General features: G+C 47.2%; 2 protein-coding genes across 2 annotated transcripts; one reads left to right on the forward strand and one right to left on the reverse strand.

Annotated features, from left to right (window-relative positions):
• The first annotated feature begins 17937 nt into the window (after positions 1-17937).
• LOC133928942 (uncharacterized) lies at positions 17938-21954 on the forward strand. Its single transcript, XM_062375481.1, has 4 exons — positions 17938-18231; positions 18340-18400; positions 19289-19433; positions 21461-21954. Exons 1-4 carry the CDS (start codon positions 18033-18035, stop codon positions 21710-21712), a joined length of 657 nt encoding a protein of 218 aa, XP_062231465.1. The 5' UTR covers positions 17938-18032; the 3' UTR covers positions 21713-21954.
• Positions 21955-22500: 546 nt separating this feature from the next.
• LOC133928943 (subtilisin-like protease SBT3) lies at positions 22501-24925 on the reverse strand. The gene has a single exon (XM_062375482.1). It carries the CDS (start codon positions 24883-24885, stop codon positions 22600-22602), a length of 2286 nt encoding a protein of 761 aa, XP_062231466.1. The 5' UTR covers positions 24886-24925; the 3' UTR covers positions 22501-22599.
• Between the last annotated feature and the right edge of the window lie 532 nt (positions 24926-25457).

Raw genomic sequence — 25457 nt, forward strand, 5'->3', positions numbered from 1 at the left:
ATCACCAAGGCATTGGCGCGTCCAATCTCTGTGTAGAGGGATGTTGCATCATTATGGCACATCAAATCAAAAGTTGCAATGAAAACAAGCACAACTGGGAGTGGGTTTTTAATGATCACCTACCCGACCGTTTGAGTTCATTCGATGACCATTACATATTCACAAACATACGCTCGTAGGTTTATGCCTTCGAGCAAGTGGTCGAGAATATTGAGTCGATGCTAACGCTCTACTCTCCACTCGATCTAGTCGTCAAGTAGAGAGCCAGGGGCTACATCATATATTTTTTATGCTTAGTCTCACTCTCTGTTTTAATTATTATGTTAACCAGAGAGTTAGGAGTTACATTGTTTAATGTAAGCGCTTAGGCTCTACTTTTTACTCGATCCAGTAATTGAGCAAAGAGTCAGGGGCCACGTCTTGTATTTTTTTTTATGCTACAGATCTATTCTATGTCTAGATTATCACATCAAATAGAGAGTCAGGGGCTATATCGCATATCTTTGATGCTGCAACTTTACTCTCCACTAGATCTAATCATCGAGCAGAGAGTCGGGTATGTTCTATCTTACTCTCCGATCGGGAAATCTTCTCCTCGACCAGAGAATCGGGGGCTACATAGAGCCATATTTTTTTGTAAATACATATTTTTTTCCAAAATTCTACCTAGCTATACATCGACTGCATTGGATAGAACCAAAAGGGGCATGTGTTGGGTCGATGCCGAACAATTACACCTCATAAGGCATAACGGCATTAGAGATTGTCAAACATCTCATGCCTAACGATCCACAAGGTTCCGAAGTTCTAGTCGGTCCCATGTGTACTCTCTATCGAGTTCATGTTTGCATGCTGGTTAAATATTCAAGTCGGCTAAAAGTTTGCAAAAAAACATCACGTTGTCTGTTTTTCTTAGTTTCATACTAGTCTTCTATTCCTTATTCTTCAGCTACTTTGAGTGCTTACTCGAGGTTCGATGCATCTAATAGTATGTCTAGTTGAGCTTTCAGGTATCAACAGATATTCAGTCAGCAAGTTTCGAGGATGGATATAACACATACTAATTAGTATGGCATCTACTTATGCTAACTCTACTTCATCAACAAGGGAATAGTGGCAAAAGCAAATTACATAAGCAAAATAACAGTAGTGTTTACAGACATACCCAAACCACGGATCAAGATTCCAATGTTTCGAGTCAAGAACCATAGAAAATAAGCTAGAAAGACTACCCTTACTTTCATCTTCAGGTAGCCTGAGTGCTAAGGACTCGACGAAGGTAGGGATTAGAGGTTTGATGCTTTGAATGATGTTTGTTGCCTCCTCTGCAGGACACTTGAACCCCTCTGTCACCACCGAAGTGTTGAGTTTGGGGTTGTAGCTCTTGAGAAGACCAAGAACTGTCTCGGTGTTGATGGAAGCCGATTGGTTCATACGGTCGAGGGTCTGGTCCCTCATCTTCTGAAGCGTTGTAATCGTAGTTTTCAGCAGTCATGGTGTCTTGATCACTTTTTGCTTTCTTCAAAGCGCTTCTGAGGTTTTCCAGATACTTGTCCTTCTCGATAACTTTCATTGCCTCATCAAGAACAACATTTTTGTCCTTTAAGTAGGATTCAAGAACTGGGAAAGCAAACAAAAACAATTATCATCAGTTGCCTGATGTTCGAATCACATACTATTGATTTGTGAGTAGGCAAACTGTCAATTCTTTCTTGGCTAGAGGCAAGCAGCGCGCACATCCTTTTCCTTCTGGCAGCAGGTGTGGTTGATCTACGAATACCGAGCTTTGGCAACTACTACATGGGCACCTGTAGTCTTAATGAGAGCCTCTATCATCGCCCAAGGATCATCAGTTGGGCTGCAATTTTTTTTGGGTGCTTCCATAGGAGGATTTTCCACTCTGAAGGGATCGGTGACGCTCTAAGAGGGGGGGTGAATTATGGCATTTAAAATCCTAACCTAAACTAATTAGCTCTAAAAACTTTACAAGATAAATCTATATCAATTTCTATATAAATGTACTCTAAGTTTATCTAATGTGTCTACTCTACTGAACAAAGAGATTTACAACCTATAGCCAATCTTAGCAAACTACTTAGGAAGGTAAATACGTAAAGGTAAATTACAAGTATGTAAATACGGAAGCGTAGAGAGAGTAGAAAGAGAAAACTCGACACAAAAGATTTTTATCCTGTGGTATCGATGGTATGAATGCCACCCCTAGTCCACGTTGGAGCTCCACCAAGGATATGCTCTCAGTCAGCACCCAGTCATGGCTCTTGAACCACTAAGCCACCAAGGCATAGTCTCAAGCCGGATGAGCCATCAAGCCACCAAGACAAGATCTCACCTCTAGCTTCTCTTCCGGTCTCTTGCCTCCGTGATCACTTCGGAGCTTGAGCCACCAAGGCAAGTGTCTCCGCGTCCCCGTACACATGTCTTGCCGCTGCTTCACACCAAGTCGGATGGTCAACAAGATTGAGAAACTCCAGCTCAAGTTGTCGGTGAGTCACCAAGACTCCAAGGCACCGGTGTACCTCTTGGTACAAGATATGATCACTCCTTGATCCCCTCTCAAAGCCACAACACCTAGCTACAACTCTCTCTAGACCTATAAGTACTTATCACTCTCTAATCTTATGCTTAATTATCTTGGATGATCACTTTAAGCACTTTTGTGGCTTGGATGTCTTCTCAAGTGTCCAAGGGCTCTCCTGGACTCCAGCACACTCAGACTTCATCAAATGGTCGAGTGGAGGTGTATTTATAGCCTCAACCTCGCAAACTAGCCATTGCTCCAACGGTCGCATTTTGTTGTACTCACCGGCTGATCCGGCATATGCAACATTACAAGCGTCGGAACATCTGGCGTGTACTGTCTAAAAACTAGCCGTTGGAACTCCACATTTTTTGTGAACACCGGGAGGTCTAACGTAATATCCTCTTTGAATGCTAGAACATCCGACATGTTCATTTTTGTGAATGCTGAAGTATTTTTGTGAATGCCGGAGTATTTTAATTGTGAACGTCGGAAGGTCCGACGTGTACAATTTTCAACCGATAAGCGCTTCGTATTTTGGTTATAATTTTCCGCTCCAAACTTCGATTTTGATGATCTTGGGCTCTTTGAAAAGCTTGTGAAGTGCTTTACATGATTGTACAGAAATCCATCCCATTTGATCATGTCAAAAATCCTAAGACAAATCTAGTTCATTTCTCTCTTTGTCCCAGCTTCGGTGGCTTCTCTTTTGTTGCATCCATGAGATCTACTAAAGCATATACTTGATAAACATGTTAGTCCCATTGACTATGCTGTCATTAATCACCAAAATCACATACATGCCCTAACGATGTTCCGCTACAATCCCCTTAAGAGCATGTGTGCTACAATCTTCCTATTTTTTGTGATTTATGACAACACAACCAAAGCAATAGGCAAATCGAAAATGATACCAATTGTATATAGTCGAAGGCCTTATCTATTTGCTTGCATGCTTGTTCTTACCACTTAGTCCCCCTATTGTTGTGGCTATAATAGAGATAATTATCCCCCTTTCTTCATCACCACTATCTCCCGTGATTGACCATGCAAAAGTTACAGTTCTCCCCATTTGTCAACAATCATGCCTCTTTGCTTTGGTCAACAAAAATCCCCTCCTTTATTGAAAATCTCAAAAAGGGCTACAATCACATATTGAACTCAAGGGAAAATGTTAAATATTTGGGAGAGAGTTTCATAAACCATGATCCAATAAAAATGATATCACTTGTAGAAATCCAAATGGTTATGTGGATACCAATTGAAGTAAAACAACATGGATCATAATTCATAAAACACATAATATAATCTAAACTCTTCCTATATGTGTGCATACATATGATGAGAACAAAACATATGCACAATTAAACAAAATGTAGAGATGATAAGTTTACGCCATATTATACATGAAGGTAGCTTAAATGTATGAATAAATTAACAATGATATCAATTGAATCCAATAAGCATCGCATACCTCCAGGGACTTGTAGATTACTCTATAAGACTACAAAAGATATCACTTACAATGCATGTTAGTCTCAAAATCACAACTCATAGGATATGCTCCCTCTAAATGAGTGCATACAATTTTCGAGTACTTGTGAGAGATATGCACTTGTCATTGATGACAATAGGGAATTTATTCTATAGATTGGACTCATGGCACACAAATAAATATTACTTGTAGGAAAATACTATGAAAAAGTCTACCACTAATAAACCATGTAGCTTGATCATTGATTAGAGAGAAACTTAAGCCACCTACCATATGAAAAACTTACACTAGGCATTGCAATAAATTGAAATATGCATATGTAATCCTAGACAAGACAAATGAGCTATATGCAAAACAAAATTCATGAACATAAATCTAGCTACCTTTACCTCATTTGCCTTCGAATGGGGGATGTTGGGTATATGATGATCATAAATCGCCCAAACTTGTATACTTGGCTTGCTTGTTTGAATCTTCACTTCATCTTGTAAGCCAAGTCTCCAACTCCCCCTAGCCGATCCATAGGCTTCAAATCTTATTTGGAACCCAAATCCATTGGGGCCCTGTCGATGTTAAGAATAGTGGGGTCCCCTCACGGGCGGTTCCACGTCGGTAAGATATCAGTAGGTATTGTATGCAACGTTTGTCCGGAACCATGGTAATCCCGCGCGACCAGTCAGCAACCGCACGACCAGCCAGTGACCGTGCAACCAGGATCTCCGACCAAGCTCCGCAACCAGTCCCCAGTCGCAGGAGCAAACCCTGCAACCCGTCTCCTCTGGTCACGGGGCATGTATGTATCTAAATGGTCTAATCACAATAAATGCTTTTTCACTTGAGTATTTTCCTTCCCCAGGTCCTCTTTCTGGTCATCCACAGCGTGGTCGGCGTAGAGCTGTCGCGTCCCATCCCATAGCATTAAATGCTACGGGACGGCCTGACAGGTGTGCCAGGAGATCTTTTGCAGGTGCGCAGGCGACGCGTGGGGACGGGACAGGGCGGTCCGGGCGACTGGGATGACGCAGACGGTGGAGCGATGGGACATGCTCTATAGCACCGTAGAGCAAATGGGATACGTCTGCTCTTAGTAATGATGAACCTAGGTGGGAAGCTCTAGCTAGGCCTGAGTCTATGTTTTGACTCGCGTGTAAATCCTCTCTCCCTCTGATATATAAAGGGAGGAGTACCAAGCTTGTAAAAAAAGAGAAAAAGGGGGGAAAGGGAGGCTCGGAGCTGAGAAGAAGTCTTGGCAAGAACATCATCTGTAACCAACTTAGACCAAAGAAGAGAATACACAGGATGTAGGGCTATTACCCCAATGGGGGCCTAAACCTGGATAATCCCCAGTGTTTTTGAGTTGCACATACACAAACAGATTCAGCAGACACATCCCAAACAAAGATCACGCACCCACTGTCAAACATACCCTAGAATCACTGTCAGTGATTTACCCTCGACATTTGGCGCGCCAGATAGGGGGGTGTATTTCCGAGTTCGGGATTCGAGTTGCTGTAAGGTGTTCTTCGTTGGGTATGACCCAGATGGAGCCAATATGTCCCAAACTCGGGACATCGAATCAGGATCCAAGGGCTCCAGGAGGCGATGGGAGGCAGCAGCGGCATCTAGGCTCCCAACGCCAAAGAGAGCTCATGGACCGCAAGCTCTAGGGGGAATGGGCTTTTTTGGTGGCAGCCCCACCCGAAGGATTGCTCACCGCACCGGGACTGCCACCTCCAGCCCTGTGATGCGAACCGAAACCATCGGGCAGGTTTGATTCGATCTGGCAAAAGAATATTGGGGAACTAATCGCGTGTGTCGTTTCTCCGAGCAGGTTCAACCCAAGGACGAACAGAAGGGTCTACACCTCGAACTTTGGGCATGAGTAACGACCACTCCCTGTAGGGTACTAGTAAGGAAGGCAGCTTACCAGAGTCTCAGAAAGGTAACCCTCTCCCTTTCCCGGCACTGACCACCCTTTGATCAGAAGGGGGAATCCTTGTCCTACCATGCAGGATTTCAAAGGGTCACAAACGCGGTATTGGTCGCTAAGCGGGGCATGCTTCCTCCTGACCAGGCAGGAGCAAGCACAGGACCATGCATCATTAGGTACATGGTTCAATTCTGTTTTTTCAGTTATTAAATACAAAGTGGAGTATGAGGGCCTCTTAACCGGAACACGAGCATCACCCGCACGGGGAAAAACACCTACTAGCGATGAGGGACTCGCTACTAGGTGTAACCCCATCGCCAAGGGGTTTTCAGTACTCGGACCGGACAATGGCGACATACCTCTCCGAAGTGAGAAAGCTAGAGCAACGCTCCATCGGCCGAGAAGTTACACACGTCCCTCGCAAGGACTTCTTCCTAGGCCGATGGGATAGCACGTCTAGCCTCTTCTTGCGAATATGTCCCAGTCGGAGTCTTTGAGAAAAAGACTCACACGGCCACCCGTTGCGGTCTCGGACCGAAGCGGAAGGGATGCTCCACTTGGAAACGGAACACTAGAGGCAATACCTTTGGAGGCAACGCCTCCCTCAGTGCTGTCGACCTCGGGTGGCCATTATGTGGTCACCCTGCTCGATTCGGGTACAACCTGGATGGATCAAATCTAGGACTACCTTCAGAATCAAGCAACCCCTAACGACGATGTGTCAGCAGAAAAGGTCATGTGGGCTAACCGTGAGAATCCTCCTTGGTAGAGGGGCGCCTCTACCACCAAGGGAGTAATGACCCTTTACTGAAATACATCGCTCAGGATGGGGAGAGCACAGCGCTACCTAACATCCTCGGAGGCAGACATGGAGGCTGGACCTCCCACCGCCCCCTAGGATACTCGTGAGCAGGTGAAAAGATGCGAGTCGTGCCAGCACCACGACCGGAATACCAACCTACCAGCCCGAGCACTGCAAACCATACCCCTCTCTCGGTTTTTTTCTATCTCGGGGCCGGACGTCGTGGGACCGTTCTCTAAAGCCCCAAGTAGCACTAAAGTTCCTAACCTTGGGCACGATCGTAACCACCACGCGGGAAACTGATCGTAGGTCACTAGCGACCTCTAGTTTCCCGGCCTCGTGCGGTCACGTTTGCCGGGGTGGTCAACCGCCGATCATATAGCTCGCGAAGCACCAGCTCTATGTATGAGACTGCTCAGAGACGATCATGTTTGTCTATTTTGCAGGACCTTCCGGACGAACAATGGACATGACTTGTAAGTTTTTCCAAATTAAAGTAATCAAATTCTTTATGTTGCAAGACTCCATGGACAAACGCGGTCTCCCACCAAATTCCAAGATCTGTTTAGCCCGCTCGCTCGTATTGATGGGATGAGATTCAAAGCTAACCCGCTCGCACGATGACAGGGTAAAGGCGCCCGAGGGTTAACGACCACAAGGTCGTAAGTCCTAAATCGGGTCGAGCGTTGGTCACCACAGAAAGGCTCGTCGTGCTAAGGGTCTCCCTCGGCACCAGGAATATTGCTCGCAAGCGGCTTGATACAATCCTCCCTAAGTGATACAGGCACTCCGAGGGCTATTCATCATCCAAACACGGAGAAGACCTACATAAAGGCCAATGCCTATCGTTACAAAGCCCGAGGGCTAGTTCCAGACAAACCTACAACATTCCTCTAGGACCCAAAAATACCCCTAAGAGGGTTGAACTGGATGGTACAAAGATAGAAACGAACGACATCCAAAAAAGAATCAGCCCAAATGCCGAGTTCCTACGCAGTCATCCGAGTACCCTCAAAACTGGCGCTGACTGCTGACAAGAGGTCCAGGTCAGGGAAGTGATCATAGACGTAGGCAAGGGCCAGGCAGGCACCAGAGATTTCGACCTCAAAAAGATGGTCTCCGACGGTCTCGCGAATCCTCTGCTCGAGGCCACCTATCTTCGCAGAGGCTGCCAGGAACCACTCGATGTGATTGGTCACGGTGTTCCCATGGGTCGGACGAACTTGGACACCGACGGACTGAAGAAACGCGTCAAAAGGGGTAAAAGCTCAGCTGATTTGGTCGTAGAATGCCACTCGTCGCTCGTCGCTCTCCTTGGTCAGCAGCTTGACTTCTTTTCGCACCGCATGGAGATCTTCCCGGTAGTGGTGAAGGCGATCGTAGAACTCCTTCCTCTGCTGGGCGCTTTCCCTGATCACCTATTCCAGATCCCTCTGCGCCTTGAGTAACTCCTCCCGGTAGGCTAGTCAAAAAACAGAGCGTAAGGCACACCAGTGTCAGCCAGTCGAATCCTACAGATGTAACCTAGGACCATCACGTGATGTGAGTGGTCGATGCAACGCACCTTGATGGTCGCTCGACGCACTCGCCCGCTCAACCGCAGACCTCCGCACACATCTGACCGCCGCCTCCAAGGATTGTCGGTCGGAAGGGTGATCGACGGATATGGTCAGGGATTCGATAAGGGCCGGGGAACCTATCGGCAAGGGTGGGGGAACAGTTCGGGTGGAAGGCTCGGACACTCCAGGAACTCTATGACCATAATGATAGAATCTTGTCAGGAAACAAGGTGTCAGGACTCCATTCAAAAAAATTTACATAACAAAAGTTACAATCGAGTTTTTTTACTCCTCGGTGGCCTCCACCCGGAAGATGGACGTCACGTAGTCCTCCGCCCCTTGGCACTCCCGTTGAAGTCTCTCCTCGACTTCTGGTCCAGCAACTGCGGCCCCTTCCCGGACCAAGTCCAGGTTGAAGTTGGGGTCACGGCTGTGGTAGCACCGGAAGATATACTCCGCAATCGCCCTCACCGCCTGTGAGACGTCCTCCGCGCCCCTCAATGCCAGTGTGGCAGGGAGCTCAGAGAAGTGCTCTGCAAGGACCCAGAGGGCGTAGGCCTCAGGCTCGGGCGGTGCGGTCATCCTTCGGATCAAACACCCCCAGCCTGAGGCTACCCAGGGGATCCGCCAGCTCTCCAAAGGCTTTCTGGAGAATGTTGAGGGTACTGCGCTCATCCTCCTTGAGCTGGGAGCGCTCGGCGGCTAGTGCGGCTTTCTCTTGGGAGAACTTGCCGCTCCCCCTCTGCATCTCAGTCAGTTGCTTCTCCAGCTCGGCGCATCTGCTGGTCGCCGTCTCCTTCTCTTCAACCAGCTTGTGGACGGCGGCCGGGAAATGGCCGACCCACGAGAGCAAGTCAGGAGCCGAATCAGACTCCTCGACCGAGCCCGTGGGGCCTGGAGCCATCGTTAATACGCTGAGGGGCAAAGCCAACATTGGCAGAGGCACCGAGGTATCAAGCTGGGGCACTGTTGGGGAGGCGGCTGTGGCGATCGCGACGGCGCGGCGTGAGGTGGTTGTGCCATAGCCGAGAGTGGGGGCCGTTTCTGCATCGCCGATAAGGGCATGTGTCGATCACTCTGAAATCGAAATCACGGGAAAGAAATAGATGGATAGTTAACAAGCTCGTTAAATTGCATAAGCAATCCTTGAACGGAAGACTACCTGTTTGTGATGGAAGAAAGGGTCTGTTCACAGCTGGTCCACTTTCGTTCAAAGAGAAAGAGGGAATGAGACCCGCCAAGAAAAATAAAGTGAAGATTGCGATCTCCCCCTGGTGGGGAGTAGGAACATCTCCCCCAGGGCGGTATCTGGAGGACAGACGACACGAAAGCAGTCAATTCTCATACATTTGCTTCAGCTTCAAGGTAGCGCATTTGGACTTGAGGAAGTCGGCCTCCTTTCCGGTGCGTGGTGCCATGGGGATGCAGTGGTGGTTGTTTGAAAGACTCTAGTGGGGGTTGGAGGCGGAGGTCTCTAGCACAAGAGCTTGGGTGGCTGAGAGATTTTTGGAGTTTTCTGTCCTCACATTTATAGGATCGCCTCGGTTCCACTGCCCCGACTCCCGATGATCCATCTGGGGAACCAAAATTCCCTCGAAATCCAGCGCTTATTAAGGTTTCTCTCTTCCACTATCCTTTTTCTATAGATGATTAACCTCCCCTCGGGATGCGGTTTTTTGAGCTAAACCACGAAAGTGGACCGTGTCACTGACCACTCCCCCGGTGAACTCATGTTCACATGGGGCCCAAGTGGTTCGACTGGGTCCGGCCACGACCATTTGACAAACCGCTCGGACTACCGCATCCGCGGGGGAGCTTGGGGGCTATTGTCGGTGTTAAGAATAGTGGGGTCCCCTCGCGGGCGATCCCAAGCCAGTAAGATATCAGCAGGTATTGTATGCCACATTTGTCCGAAACTATGGTCACCCCGCGCGACCAATCAGCAACCGCGCGACTAGCCAGCGACCGCACAACCAGGCTCTCTGACCAAGCTCCGCGACCAGTCCCCAATCGCAGGAGCAAACCCCGCGACCAGTCTCCTCTGGTTGCATGGTAGGTATGTGTCTAAACAATCTAATCATAATAAATACTTTTTCACTTGAGTATTTCCCTTCCCCAGGTCCTCTTTCTGGTCGTCCATGATGTGGTCGGCGTAGAGCTGCCATGTCCCATCTCATAGCATTAAATGCTACTGGACGGCCTGATAGATGTGGTAGGAGATCTTTTGTAGGTGCGCGGGCGGCGCATGGGGACGGGATAGGGCGGTCTGAGTGATCGGGATGACACAGGTGGTGGAGCGATGGGACATACTCTGTAGTGCCGTAGAGCAAATGGAATATGTCTACTCTTAGTAATGATAGGCCTAGGTGGAAAGCTCTAGCTAGGCCTAAATATTTGTCTTGACTCACGTGTAAATCCTCTCTCCCTCTGATATATAAAGGGAGGAGTACCAGGCTCTTAAAAGAGGAGAAAAGGGGGGGAAATGAGGCTCGGAGGGCGGAAGAGGCCAAGAAGAAGGCTTGGCAAGAACATCATCTGTAACCAACTTAGACCAAAGAAGAGAATACATAAGATGTAGGGCTATTACCCTAATGGGGGCATGAACCTGGATAATCCTCGGTATTCTTGTGTTGCATATACACAAATAGATTCAGCAGACACATCGCGAGCAAAGATCTCGCACCCACTGTCCAACATACCCGGAATCATTGTCAGGGGTTTACCCTTGATAGGCCCCTTCATGTTGGTGATGACGTTCTTGGGCACCCAAATGAGTTGGTTCCACCCTCAATCCTTTTTCCCAACCTTGTGTGCAACTAACTTATCATTATTTTTTTTCTTGAGCTTGTAGTGGTTGCTCTTGGCATTGATCTTGTAGTTAGGCTTAGTGTAGAGGTTGGAGATCTTGTTAGAGAGGTGCATTACCTTCTTCTTCTTCTTGGTCTCCTCTTGAATTGCTTGCATTGGAAGGACCTGTGACCTTCTTGATGACATTTGAAGTATGTCACGGTGTACCCCTCCACAAGCTTGTTCACCATAGTAGCATGGTTATCTTAAGTAGGTTGGATATGTTCTTTGCCCTTTGATCTTACTAAGTCCTTCTTGAACCTATCCACTTCTTGCTGAACTCATCATTCTCTTTTGCAATGAAGTCATTAGATGGTTCTACAAAAATATTCTCGACACATATCTCATTGCAAAGGGGTGAGCACGATATATCAATTAAATCATCACAAGAAGTGCAAGCATCTACCTTATGATTGAAATTAAATAGAGATGTAGATTGCTTTAAATGGACCTTAGGTTGAGATTCAATGCACTTAAATTTTGCTTTAAGCTCTTCATGCTCCTTATTTAGCAATTCAAATTTTCTCAATAATTGTTCATAATTGGAAACAAAGGTAGCATGAATGTCATTGAGAGCATTGAATTTCTTAAGTTCTTTAGATTGTTTCTTTAAGACCCTTTGTTTCTCATTGATCAAATCAAGAAGTTCTTCATAGGAGGGATAATCCTCATCGGATTCATCATCACTTACATCGCTTTTCATATCTTTGGACATGAGGCACTTGTGTGATAACTTGCGCGATGATGACCTTGAGGAAGAGAATCTCTTGGAAGAGTGAGTGGTGAAGTTTTCATCACTTGAGCTTGGATCTTCATCTTCACTCACCCATCTTCCCATGCTTGCAAATACTTTGGCTCTACTCCTTGCCTCCCTCTTGTTCTTGATCTTTTTCTTCTCCTTCTTGATATGATCAATTGTTTTGACCAAGTTTTTCATGGAGATTAGATGATGAATCTTGGTATTGATCTTCTTGATGTTCTTCTCCACTTGAGAGATGAGCTTGACTACTTCGGGATCCATCTCTTCATCACTCGAGGTGCTTTTCTCATCTTCATCGTCTTCGCTTGAGCTTAACTCTTGCTCTTGCCTTCTCATCTTCACCTTCATATGTGGGTATAATGCTTGCTTGTTTGTGAGAGCAAGGTTCTTTGTATCGGATGAGGAAGAAGCTTCTACCCCCATGCTCATGTTCATCTCATGGGCGACAATCTTGCCGAGCACTTGATTTGGAGTCATCCTCTTAACGTTGTTGTTGTCGTAGATGATAGAGACTATTAACTTGTACTTCAGAAGAAGAGCTTGAAATATTCTTCTCACCGCTTGATCATCTTCAATTGGCATCAAACCTAACCCATTGATCTCATTGACAAGAGTATTCAAACATGCGTATATGTCATTAGCATTTTCATGGGCAAATTGTTTGATATTATTAAGTTTAGATACTAGCACATGATATTTGTCATTGCACACATCCTTTGTGCCTTCATGTATTTCAATGAGATTGGTCCAAATATCATATGCATTGGTGAGATAATAAACACGATTAAATGCATCAACACAAAGAGATGATAAAAGGATAAGTTTCACCACGGCATCGAATTATCTTTCTTTGTTTGTGACTCGAGCTCTCATCCCCTCCTCAGTGACTCTCCAAACATCTAAACCTTTAGTTTGCAAATAACATTGCATTATAATTTTGTAACGGGGGAACTTTGTGCCGTCAAAATGTGGAGCACTATCGATATCCATCCCAACTCTGGACGTCACAACTCACTAGGCGGTGAAGCCTAACCGATCAAAACAAGACGGGGTCTCAAAATGCCACAAGAATGGTGTGTCCTTGTGAAATGTGTGAGCTCTGGCTCTGATACCAATTGAAGGGATCGGTAACTTTCTAAGGAGGGGGTGAATTAGGACACTTAAAAAACTAACCTAAACTAATTGGCTTCAAAAACTTTACAAGATAAACCTATATCAATTTATATCTAAATATGCTCTAAGTTTATCTAGTATGTCTACTCTACCGAACAAAGAGATTTACAGCCTATAGTCAATCCTAACAAACTACTCTAGGAAGGTAAATGCTCAAAGATAAATTACAAGTATGTAAATGTAGAAACATAAAGACGGTAGAAAGTGCAAACTCGGCACAAGGGATTTTTATCCCGTGGTATCGATGGAAGGAATACCACTTATAGTCCACATTGGAGCTCTACCAAGGATATGCTCCTGGTCGGCACCTGGTCACTGCTCTTGAACCACCAAGCCACAAAGATAAGGTCTCAAGCCGGATGAGCCACCAAGCCACGAAGGCAAGGTTTCACTTCTAGCCTCTCTTCCGGTCTCTTGACGCCGTGATCACTTCAGAGCTTAAGCCACCAAGGCAAGAGTCTCTACGTCCCCGTACACGTGCCTTGCCGCCGCTCCACACCAAGTCGGAGGGTCAACAAGCTTGAGCATCTCGGGCTCATGTTGCCGATGAGTCACCAAGACTCCAAGGCGCCGGCGTACCTCTTGATACAAGCTAGTATCACACCTTGATCCTCTCTCAAAGCCGTAGCACATAGCTACAACTTTCTCTAGGCCTATTAGCACTTATCGTTGTCTAATATTATGCTTAATTGCCTTGAATGATCACTTTAAGAACTTCTGTGGCTTGGATGTCTTCTCAAGTGTCCAAGGGCTCTCCTGGACTCTAGCATACTGACTTCATCAAATGATCGAGTGGAGTGTATTTATAGCCTCAACCTCACTGACTAGTCATTGCTCTAACGGTCATATTTTGTTGTACTCATCGGATGATCCAGCATATGCAACATTACAAGCGCCGGACCATCCGGCATGTACTCCCTAAAAACTAGCCATTGGAACTCCACATTTTTTGTGAACACCGGAAGGTTCGGCGTAATGTCCTCTTTAAACGCCGGAACATCTGGCGTGCATACGATGCCAACCGAGCCATCTGCAACGTCTCTGCACAAAATAGTTCAGCATGTTCATTTTGTGAACACTGGAACATTCGGTGTGTTCATTTTTTCAAACATCGGAGTATTTTAATTGTGAACACCGGAAGGTCCGACGTGTACAACTTTTAGCTGATAAGCGATTCGTATTTCGGGCATAACTTTCTGCTCCGAACTCCGATTTTGATGATATTGGGCTCTTTAGAAAGCTTGTGAAGTGCTCTACATGCTTGTATAGAAATCCATCCCATTTGATCGTGTCAAAAATCCTAAGACAAATCCAATTCATTCTTTTCTTTGTTCCAGCTTCGGTGGCTTCTCTTTTGTTGCATCCATGAGAGCTACTAAAGCATATACTTAACAAACATGTTAGTCTCATTGACTATGCTATCATTAATAATCAAAATCATATACATGCACTAAAGATGTTCCGCTACAATCTCCCTAAGGGCATGTTCGCTACACACTCGAGGAAGCGGAGGCGGTATGACAGGAGAGGCCGGAACCAGGTGACTGGCTGATCTGCTTGCAGTCTGTTCCTTCATCATCTCCGGGTGTGACGGTCTACAATCAGCAGGATGAGAAAGGGAAAGGAAGGCCGCAAGTCAAGACAAATATTCAAGTCAAACCTTTTAGCGATCGGAATGTGTGAAAGGATGTTCGACCTCTTCCTCTTGATTGCTATTTTCTTTTTCATCATACCAGCAGCTGGGACTGGTTGTGTCGAAGAGATGATCAGGGAGTCCGATGAAGTTAAGGAAGCTATTGCCTGCAAGAAACCCGTCCACAATGACTCGTCATCATTCTGGACTTATCGAGAAAATCCTCAAAAGAATGACCAACGTGAGGGGGACAACTTGATACAAGTTACCTCTCCTATTGAGTCATCAAGCGCGGCGGTCACTTGAGGATGCGATCGAGGGGGAGCTCTAGTTATTCCCTATAGGCAGGCCACCCATACCGACCGGGCTTCAGTTAACATATGCTCAATAATCATAATAGCAGCTAGATAAGTGATCATTTAAGGACTCAATTTCAGTACTAGTTGACTTTTTCCCCGCGTGCGCTTGAGGGGTGGCGGGTCGGATGGCGAGGATGATCTCTTGGATCAAGGAGACCCTTCATCCTCTTGATCGGTCAGCGTTTCCCCCTTGTCACTGGCGCCATATGAGGAGGTATCTCGAGAACAAGGACCCTAGTCATGGCGATGTTGTCCTCTTGGTCGAAGGCTAGAACCTAGAATCAAAAATACGAATCAGGTCGAACAAGTGATAATCAATACTACTTTCTTAATCCAAGCAAATTCTCACTAGTGGTCGAGGATTCATGAGAGAGTAGAGCTAAACAGAGCATGGTTGTGCCTCTTTAGCAAACAATTTGCTCAATCGAGCAACAGTGTCCTCCAAGGACAGGGCTAAAGAAAGAAGGAGTCACTCAAAAGAGTTCAACAGCAGCTACAGAAGTAGTAAAATGCTAACTAAATCTTACATCCGGCCACGTCCCGGGAGTTATCATTGTCTCCAGCATAGTCCCAGGCAAAGTGATCCCGCGCTTTCAAGGGTCCCGACCTTCGAGTGATGAAGTATTTGGTCACGTGTCACCCGGTTAAACCACTCTGTCTAAGTTCACCAATCTTCTTGATGTAGTGTGCAGTGTGGTCGGGCTCGTAGTGTTTCTTCGACCAGGACAGATTTGGACTGGGATGAATGCCTTTATAAACTAAGGGAGAGTTGACTGGGACGGGGATGGAAACGTAATATTAATTTTTCTTCCAATCTTTTTGCCATGAGGAGGTTAGCGCAACCGGGATATATGAACTCGTCATCTCATTCTGCAGTTGGAAACCACATGCTCCAACACATTTATTTTCAGTATTCCTTTTCAAATGATAGAAATGCTAGAATAAATTCAAGCTCGGCGTGATACCGAGGAAGGTTTCACACAGATGGACAAACACGCTAAGCATGGTGATTGAGTTCGGGTTCAGATGGTGAAACTTGATTTGGTAGCAGTGAAGTATGGTGAAAAGAGATTTGGAAGGGGGAACATTGAAACTACGGCGGAAAAACGACTCAAATATCACAATCTCATGATCAAATTGGTAGGATGAGAATTCCTCACCCGACTCCGGCCTCCAGTTGGCCAGGTCACGATGAGGAACGATTGCTTCGCCTTTAAGTTCTTGGAGCTTCGACTCTTGCATCATCAAGATCGCCCAGACATCGGTTAGGAGCTTCATCTCGTCCAGTTGCTTGGGAGAAGCGTCGGCAGCCTTCAAGTCAGATTCCTTCTTAGGCAAGGAAGGAGAGGCGGTGTTTGCAGAAGGGTTGGAGATAGAGCGAGATTTTTGTACGGCGGTGCGCTTGGGCGAAAAAAGGTGAAGGCTTGTGCGGGAAGATTAATGGCAAGAGGATGAAAAATAGCTACAGTCCAGGTTTGTATGGATAAATAGTCAGAATTTAACGTCTCTTTGGTAACCACTCATGTTACTGTTGTGCCTCGTTTGGCATGAAAGGCAGGGTGGTGGTGTCGTGCGAATCTTTGCACGTCCATTTGAGTGCATTAAATGCACATATACCCAACGATTCAAATTTCAAAGATTTTTTTCTTAACTTTACTCAGAGTCGGGTGTCGATAAGTCAAATTTTTAAGCCTTTCTTGAGGCTCGAGGTGCGAACAACGGCAGGACGCTCGACCTAATTGTGTTTCCACTTGATACTCGGAATAGGACTTCCCTTGCTTGATTCTTTCAACTACAAACTTGATCCACCTTTACTCGACAAGCTTAGACTTGACGGTACTCGAGTGGGCGTTTGTGGAAATCCTCCCTGCTGAGTAAAGTTATTGGGCTACTGTCGAATATCTAACTATAGGGTATATATATATAAGGAGTACATCATACATTGACAGGGTACATCGTATACATGTTTAACAACTCTGGATATTACGAACTCGAATCTACGAGACCCAGTATACTCGGGGATTTCAAAAATCTATACTAGGAAGGTTTCGATTGGGCTAACTGACTCGAGTACGACTAGTATCCAAGTTGAATTTGGTTGCCTTATCTTGGCCGACAAGACAAAGGACTCTCTATCGACTATAGCTGGACCCAAGCAGTGCTAGGACCCCTATATAAGGCGGAGACCCGGACCCCTAGGAGGGGGACATATGGAACTCGACGCAAGCGACAACAAGACCCTAGCAATTGGAGAGACTCGACGATTTCAACCCTAAATTAGTTTAGATCCAATCTACTCTATTGTAATAGGTCTAGTCACATTACTTGTACTTGAGATAGCCATATATATAGTATCATCCATAATGATATAGGGTATTACTCCAATTAGAGGTCCGAACCTGTATACATCGTGTGTCTTATTTTCTGCTTGATCCCTTATCTTGAAGATACTCATATTTAATTACGGATATATTATCGGACACTATCTGCGACACTAATCTACGACACATGTATCATAACCGAGGAGGTAACAGTGCCGCCTTGGTCGTCCCTCTTCTAGGTTTGAAACAAGGGTGAACTCTTATGATATGTTTGGAAATGGTGTTTTGGAATAAAAAAATCTAGGAAATTAGCATAAACTTGAACTAAATCGGTAAATCCTAAAAACTAATAGAGTAATCCACTCTTCCAAACGGACCCTTAGATCCAATCCCTTTCCTACATATCAGGATTTAAAATCGCCTTAAATCTAGCAAATCCAAGAGAAAAGTTATTGTCCATGAAAAGAAAATGGTCGGCAAAATCCAAACTGGGCCGAGTTTCCAAAGCCCGGCTTGAAACCCTCTTCCCATCTTGCCACCTCGTACGCATCGCGCTGCTCCCCTGCTCCCGTTCAAAGCAACGCACGCTTCGACTCTCCTCCGCCTCCCCACCGATGGAACCCGCAGCCATGTCGAGATTTCCGTGCTCCGCCATCTCCCCGGTCTGCCAATCATCCGCTCCGCTTCTCCCCGCCCGATTCGCCGTACAACCCCGCCGCGCGCCGGCCGTCTGGACCCTCTCTGCCGCCAGGCCGCTCGTCGCGCGGTGCGCCGCCGGAGACAAGATCGAGGCCGAGACGCCCATCGAGAAAAGTCGGTGCCTTTGCTTCTGCTTTTCCTCTCTGTGCTTGTCTTTTCGCTTGTATTTATGAGTTTCATTATACTGAAGCATGTGCTCTGGGATGGTGATCGCCGCTCCAGGGTTTCCTGCCTTCCCGACTGTCATGGACATCAACCAGATCCGCGATATCCTGCCCCACAGGTGAGTTCTTGGTGGTAATATTTGTTCGTTTGTTCCTAGAATTTGTGTTCAAGGATTTCTGTGTGCATAAATTTGCTAAGCAGATGTTCAAATTGTGCTAAATGAAGGATGGTATCGAGAAAACTGAAACTTTTCAGGTTGATTGTCTGCCTCTAATTTCAGAAGAAAACTGTGTGATGATACATTCACCGAAACGAAATTGATATCAGGGATTTCAGGATCTTGTTAGTCCTTAGTAAAGCAATGCATGACTTCTATCGTGTCAACTTGTGGAGTTAGACATGATGAACTAAGAATGGATGGTGTTACGTTCTGAGAGGTGATCTCCTAGTGCATATAGGTTGTTCTGAGTTTCTGTCCAACTTTCTAATCATTAAGCTGATTTCTGTCCTCCTTTATTGGGTAATCGTGTAACTTGTCGATTATTATGCAGTTAAATAAATAAAAGTTCCCATCACGGTCATAAAAAAAGACATAAAGTTTTATTAATTTCATAAAAAATAGCTAGATGGTTGATAAGCAAACGGCGTGCTTTATTCATTTCTGGTCCTGGGTAAGTGTGTTATTGGCCATTGTTCTAAATAAATGCCTCCAGAGCCGGGCATATGCATTCTGAAGTGTTTGAGATAGCCTTCCGCTGTGCATGTTGAGGCTGTTAGCTGCTTATTAACATTGAATGCTGCTAACCCATGTAATAATAAGTGCTAAAAGGTAGGGTGATTTGCTTGCTAATTGCTATGTAGTGCACTGTGGTTGACTACGTCAACCAGGTGGAAGACACTACTTTGTTGTTGATTTCGTATGCATGGTGAAGATGCTTGATAGCTGATACTCAATTTCCATGCAAGGTTTGTGTGCTAACTACTTTTTTGTTGACGTGCAAGCTAGGTTCCCTTTCCTTCTAGTTGACAGAGTGATCGATTACAAACCAGGCGAATATGCTGTTGCGATCAAGAATGTGACAATAAATGATAACTTCTTCCCAGGACATTTCCCGGACCGACCCATAATGCCTGGTGTTCTCATGGTTGAGGTATGTACCTTTTTTCTCCCTTTTTTGATGTCCACCTTGACTTGCTTACTGAGATACATGTGTTTCTTCATTAAATTGCTGTTTCCTTGTCCTCAAACTGTACCAATTGGAGTCTTGGAGCACTGCTCCTTATGGTTTGATTGAGTACATATTTACTTCAATTCAGCGCGACCAAGTGTATGGTGAATTTGTGGCTACTAGATAATTGGTGCTGGATATTGCCATATTTTAGTGGATATATTCCAGCATGTTTCATGCCTTTGTAAAAGCAAAGCTGTGTACATCGTTAAGCACATTGTTTGCATTACATGTGCTGCAGATTTCTAAGAAAAGCAAAATTTCTGAGTGTTTTTATTCTTTATATGCCTACCCTAACTTGCTTGGAACAAAGGCTTTGTTGTTGTTGTTGTTATTGTTGTTGTTGTTGTTTTTATTCTTTATACTTAACCTAATCCTTATTTTATTGCTTTCATTATGCTACTCACATAGGACCATTGCAACTGAACTTGTAATATGGGCCTGCTTTTTTTTTCGAAAGACGGGCAGGAGCTCTGCCGAAATATATTGATAGAGAAGAAAAAAAAAGAGTTTGGGAACAGAAAAAGGAAGGTGCTAGCACCAGACCGGGGAGGCTAGCACACAGCTAAAACAGGCGCTGCACACAGGCAAGAAACACACACAGGCAAAGCGAACAAGCGCTGCACACAGGCAGAAACGCACACAGAAGATTAAGACACAAGCATAGATTGATCTAAATCTTTAGCACCAGCCAAGCACTAAGCCTGAGCTTCCTCCTTGATTTTTGCAAGCAAAGATGAGACAGACTTTTCTTGCCGTTGGAAAACCCTTGTGTTGTGCTCTTTCCAAATTTCCCAAGAGACTAGGATTAGAGCCGTGCGATACGCTTTGACTTTGACGGGGACGCCCTTCACCATTGTTGCCGCCCGCCACCACTTTGCAATCGGCATGGATGCGCTCAAATTGGCCGGTGTAGGCAAAGGAGTAGTGAACCCCTCTCTGAAGCTTTCCCAAATGCGTCGAGTGTATCTACAATGGACGAAAAGATGGGCTGCCGTCTCTGGCTCAGCACGGCAGAGAGGACAAACTCGCTGATTGGGCCATCCACGTCTCTGCAGTCTGTCAGCTGTCCATAGCCGATTGTGAACTACCAAGCGAAAAATTTACATTTCGGAGGCGCCCAAGCCTTCCAGATCATGGTATCCAGATCAGTGGTAATGGAGCCCAGAAATTGGGCCTGATAAGCGGATTTCGCTGAATATTCCCCATGTGCATCCATCTTCCATGTAATTTGGTCATGAATACCAGGCTGAAGGGATATGTGCTGGATGCGCTCCCATAAGTGTACAAATTCGGTGAAATGGCCTGGAGTGGTGATTGATAAAATATTTATGTCTTTAATCCAAGTGTTATTCTCCAATGCCTGATTAACCGATCTCTTCTTCCGTTTTGAAATCTGGAAGATACGAGGGGCAATGTCCTTCGGCATTTGGCCTTGCAGCCATGCATAATGCCAGAAAAAAACCTTCCGGCCATCTCCCAAGGTAATCACCGTTGCTGCAGCGAATAAACGTCTGTCAACGGAGGTGCATGGGATCTCCATCCCAACCCATGGCTTGTGGGCCTGTTTTTCAACAAACTTTTTTCCTTCTGAATCACTAAAGTTGATTGAATACCTAAAAAATTAACAAACTGACAATACAATCAACTGAGAACTATTTGTAATAGATTGACAGCTACTGGCAACTCACATTTTTTTTTCCATAAAGTATAAGCTAGCAACTGTGGTCAATGCTACTTCTTGATTCATTTTGGAACAACTGTGCCACTGGCATAAAAGCTAAAAAGTTTATTAACTTCTATACAATTGTCTGTGTGTAGTATGTGTTCTCCATTTTTGTTTAAGACATTACGCGACCATATGTAATTATAAGCTACTTACTTTCTGACATCAAGTAGACAACTTTCTATATTGCTTGTGTGAAACAAGTTTTTACCTTGATTTGCAGGCAATGGCCCAGGTTGGAGGTATTGTGATGTTGCAACCTGAAGTAGGTGGATCTCGAGAGAACTTCTTTTTTGCAGGGATTGATAAAGTGAGGTTCCGGAAGCCTGTAATTGCTGGAGACACCTTGATTATGAGAATGACTCTGATCAAGTTACAGAAGAGATTTGGAATCGCGAAGATGGAAGGAAAAGCTTATGTTGGTGCCGACTTAGTATGCGAAGGGGAGTTCTTGATGGCTACTGGATCAGAGTAAAGGCAGGAGATATATTTATACATAAATTTTCAATTTAGTGTGAAGTCATATTTAGTGCCCCCCTCAATCTAAGTTTTGAACTGGGCCTGTAATAGCGATATGATGTCTTCGCCTTTCCAGTATCTTGGTCGAATGTTGCTGCTTAATGCAGGAGTATCAGGACTGTAGGGTTACAAGTTACAACTGCTGTTGATGGAACAAATCAATACTTATCCGTTGGTGTTACCATTTCCATGCATGAATAGTCGGCTCCATCTCATTTCCATCTCAAGCTGACAGGTAACAAAGGTTATTCAAATCCATATTGTTGTTCTTGACAGCTTGAGCCGTAGTAAGAATGGCATGCCGTAAACCCCTGTATAATATATATAGTTCGATTGCCGTTTGAGGATTAAATGGGCGTCAAAATTATCATATGTGTCGATAATTGCGGCGTCGTACTGTCCTTAGTGTCAGAGTAATCTCCACTTGTATCGGGTGGTCACTACTTGTATCGGCATTAACTGCTGATTACTTCGTGTCAAATCAATTACTTTTGGTGTTTTTTTTTCCGATATTCTCTTTGAAAGTTAGCTTCTTCCTCTGTCTTCTGTAAGAGTTCAGAGCCTGATAGTTTCGGAGAAGTTTTTGACGATGTTCTTTAGTATTATCCGTAGGTTGAGATATTTTTCTCGACAATTACCGTTTTAGAGGATTAAATGGGCGTCAAAATTATCATCTGCCGTCTGGATGAGCTACAGCAAGGTCATTTGAGTTGTTTCATTTTTTTTGTTTGTTTGGACGAAACGTTTCGATACTGAAAACAATTCGTTATGGTCAGTTGTTGACAAGCTTTACTTGCTTTATTTGCTTACACTGGCTTCAACAAATACAGGGACAATGTGCTATTAAAACTGATCTGAGCTCGCGGTGGTTGCGACGATCGGACTTCTCACCCTGTATTTGCCAGCGTCGTCCACCCACGTCAACGACCCCTGCCGCACCTCGTCGGTCCTGTTCTTCATCTGCCCCCGGATCACGAGCGTGTACTTCTGCTTCTCGTTCTTGCAACCGAACACCAGCCTGTCCGGTGTGACCGTCACCGTCAACCCGTTCAGGCCTATCACCTTGGCGCTGTAGCTCGCGGGTGCGTCGCCCACATTGGTCACGGTCCTGGTGAACGTCCTTTCACCTGCACCGCCGTTCGGGTCGAAGAACGCGATGAACGATGGGTAGTTGAGGTCGAGGGACGCACCAGCGCAGTCCACGGCGACAGGCAGCGACTGCGCGACGGTCCTGATCTGCTGCGCGGTGTAGTTCATGGCGCACATGAGCTTGACGTAGTCCTCCTGTCCGGCGTCGTATACCAGTCCCGGGTCCACGGCGCGGCTCGGGTCGATGTGGCCGGAGCCCATCGCCAGCGGCGTCGCGGGGTGGTTGCGCCGGCCCATGTCCTTGATGGACGCCCCGGTGTTGTCCATCGCGCTGGCCGTCGTCATCATCGCCGACCGGACTGCGGCGGGGCTCCACTCCGGGTGCACGGCCCTGAGCAGCGCGGCCACCCCGGCCGCGTGCGGGCACGCCATGGAAGTGCCGGAGATGATGTTGAACCGGTTGTACAGCGACCGCGACCCGACGGTGGCGACGCTGACGTTCTCTGCCCACGAGGCCAGTATAAGCGAGCCCGGCGCCAGCACGTCGGGCTTGAGCACCGTCGGGCAGCTCCTTGACGGGCCACGCGACGAGTACGACGCCACCATCGGTGCGGGCTTCGTGCCCAGGATGGTCACCTCGAACTTTATCGCGGCCCTGGGCACGCGGCTGCTTCGTATGTACTGGAGCAGCAGGGGGCCGTCTTGCGGGCTCAGTATCACGCCCGGGAACGTGAAGTGCTCATATATCACCTTGAACGAGTCGTTGGACAGGAAGAGGCCCGCGCGCACCTTGGCTTTCTGCAGAGCGAAAATGGCGGAGCCCAGCGAGTCGCTGGCGTCGCACTCGCAGAGGACGACCTTGTCGCGGTTCTTGGCGAGCATGGTGGAGTTGTCGCACGCGTCGAGGAAGACGAGGCCGCTGGCGGCGAGCGCGGTCGGGCTGCCCGGGTACAGTGATTCGCCGATGACGGTCGTGCCGTCGCCGAGCGTGACGACGCCGGAGAACTCCCGGTCTACCGTACCAGACGCGACGGTGAGCGTCCACGGCGTGCCGTTGTGGAGGAAGCCGAGGTCGGGGCCGTCGTTGCCCGCCGAGGTTGACACGAACACGCCGCGCTGCATCGCCGCGAATGCGCCGATGGCAATGGGGTCCTTGTAGAGCGGGACGCGGTTCAGGCCGAGTGAGAGGGAGAGGACGTCGACGCCGTCAGCGATGGCCTGGTCCATGGCAGCGAGTACGTCGGACGCGTACCCGCCCTCGTCCCACAGGGCCTTGTACATGGCCACCCTGGCGCGGGGCGCCATGCCGCGCGCGGTGCCTGGAGCGTAGCCAAAGAACGACGCGCCCGGCACGGGCGAGCCGGCGGCCGTAGACGAGGTATGCGTGCCGTGGCCGTCGGTGTCCCGCGGGGAGTTGACGGCGATGGTCACGTTCAGGTTGGCTATGAGGCCCTTGTTGAACTTGCGCGCACCAATGAGCTTCCGGTTGCACACCTTGGCGGCATCGAACGCCGTGCCTGACTCGCAGAAGCCCTTCCACCGCGCCGGCACCGGCGGGAGCCCGTCGTCGCGGAAGCTCGCGCTCTCGGGCCACACGCCCGTGTCCACCACTCCGACGATAACGTCCTCTCCGTAGTCAGCCGCGTCCCACAGGCCCCCGGCCCCGCTGACGCCAAGGAACTCGGGTGTGTGCGTCGTGTCGCGGCGCACCACCTTGGCGTCGTCGCGGTAGCACGACACGAACCCCCGTGACCGCCTGAGCCCTTCCAGCTCCTCGGTGCGAAGCCGCGCAGCGAACCCATGCATCGCGTTGTCGTAGACATAGAACATGTCGGCGTCCGGGGAGGCCGCGGCGAGCGTGGACTCGTACCACTTCAGGGGGCTCGAGAACGCCCTCGGCATGGCGGATTTGTCCATGTGCACAATAAACGCCGCCGTCTCGGCCAATGCGGCCGGCAGAAGTAACAACATTGCAAACCACACCAACGCCGGCCACGGCCACGCCATGCGACGAAGCGCAACTACGACGACGGCTGCCATTGCCCGCACGGCTGTGTGTGTGAGTCGACGCCGCAACGGCGCGCACCGGCTATTTAACCCGTATGGTGCTACAGGGGATCGGGCAATGGATGTTGGACGGTTTGAACGACCCGTTCGACCCGGTTCGATCGGTGGTTGCCTAGTCCCTGTTGGGGACAAGCCGATGCAGGCCAATCCAGCGGGATGGACACCTTCGTCTGCATCGGCTTTGTGCGAATTGCGATTTGCGAACCGAAACCATGCGTGGTGCTGGACGATGTGCGAAGTGTATGGTAGCGTATCATGCATCTACCGTCGTGCTATCTCTTTGGCTCGTTCCTATGATCAGAAGGCAACAATCTAGCTAATTTAGTGTGATTCTGCTGGAGAGATTGTCTAGTATAGACAGCACAAGGCAAAGAAAACAAGTATTTTTCAAGAGATGTAGAATGTAGAATGTGCCGATAGAACATGAAAGTTCGTAATTGCGAAGTGTGTTCCCATATGCGACTGCAAAAAAAGGGGACAATAATCAATCCAATGGATAACTTAGAGCAACTCGATCATATGCAGCTTGATGCATCCCCCCATTG

This window comes from Phragmites australis, chromosome 9, assembly GCF_958298935.1.
Source record: "Phragmites australis chromosome 9, lpPhrAust1.1, whole genome shotgun sequence".
In the NCBI taxonomy this organism is placed as follows: domain Eukaryota; kingdom Viridiplantae; phylum Streptophyta; class Magnoliopsida; order Poales; family Poaceae; genus Phragmites; species Phragmites australis.

Excerpts from the sequence above, each read along its gene's own strand:
- LOC133928942 (XM_062375481.1), top strand. The coding sequence starts at position 18,033 with ATGGAACCCGCAGCCATGTCGAGATTTCCGTGCTCCGCCATCTCCCCG. Across the intron at positions 18,232-18,339 it reads CGAGACGCCCATCGAGAAAA|GGTTTCCTGCCTTCCCGACT; the intron begins GTCGGTGCCTTT and ends TCGCCGCTCCAG. Across the intron at positions 18,401-19,288 it reads CGCGATATCCTGCCCCACAG|GTTCCCTTTCCTTCTAGTTG; the intron begins GTGAGTTCTTGG and ends CGTGCAAGCTAG.
- LOC133928943 (XM_062375482.1), bottom strand. The coding sequence starts at position 24,885 with ATGGCAGCCGTCGTCGTAGTTGCGCTTCGTCGCATGGCGTGGCCGTGG.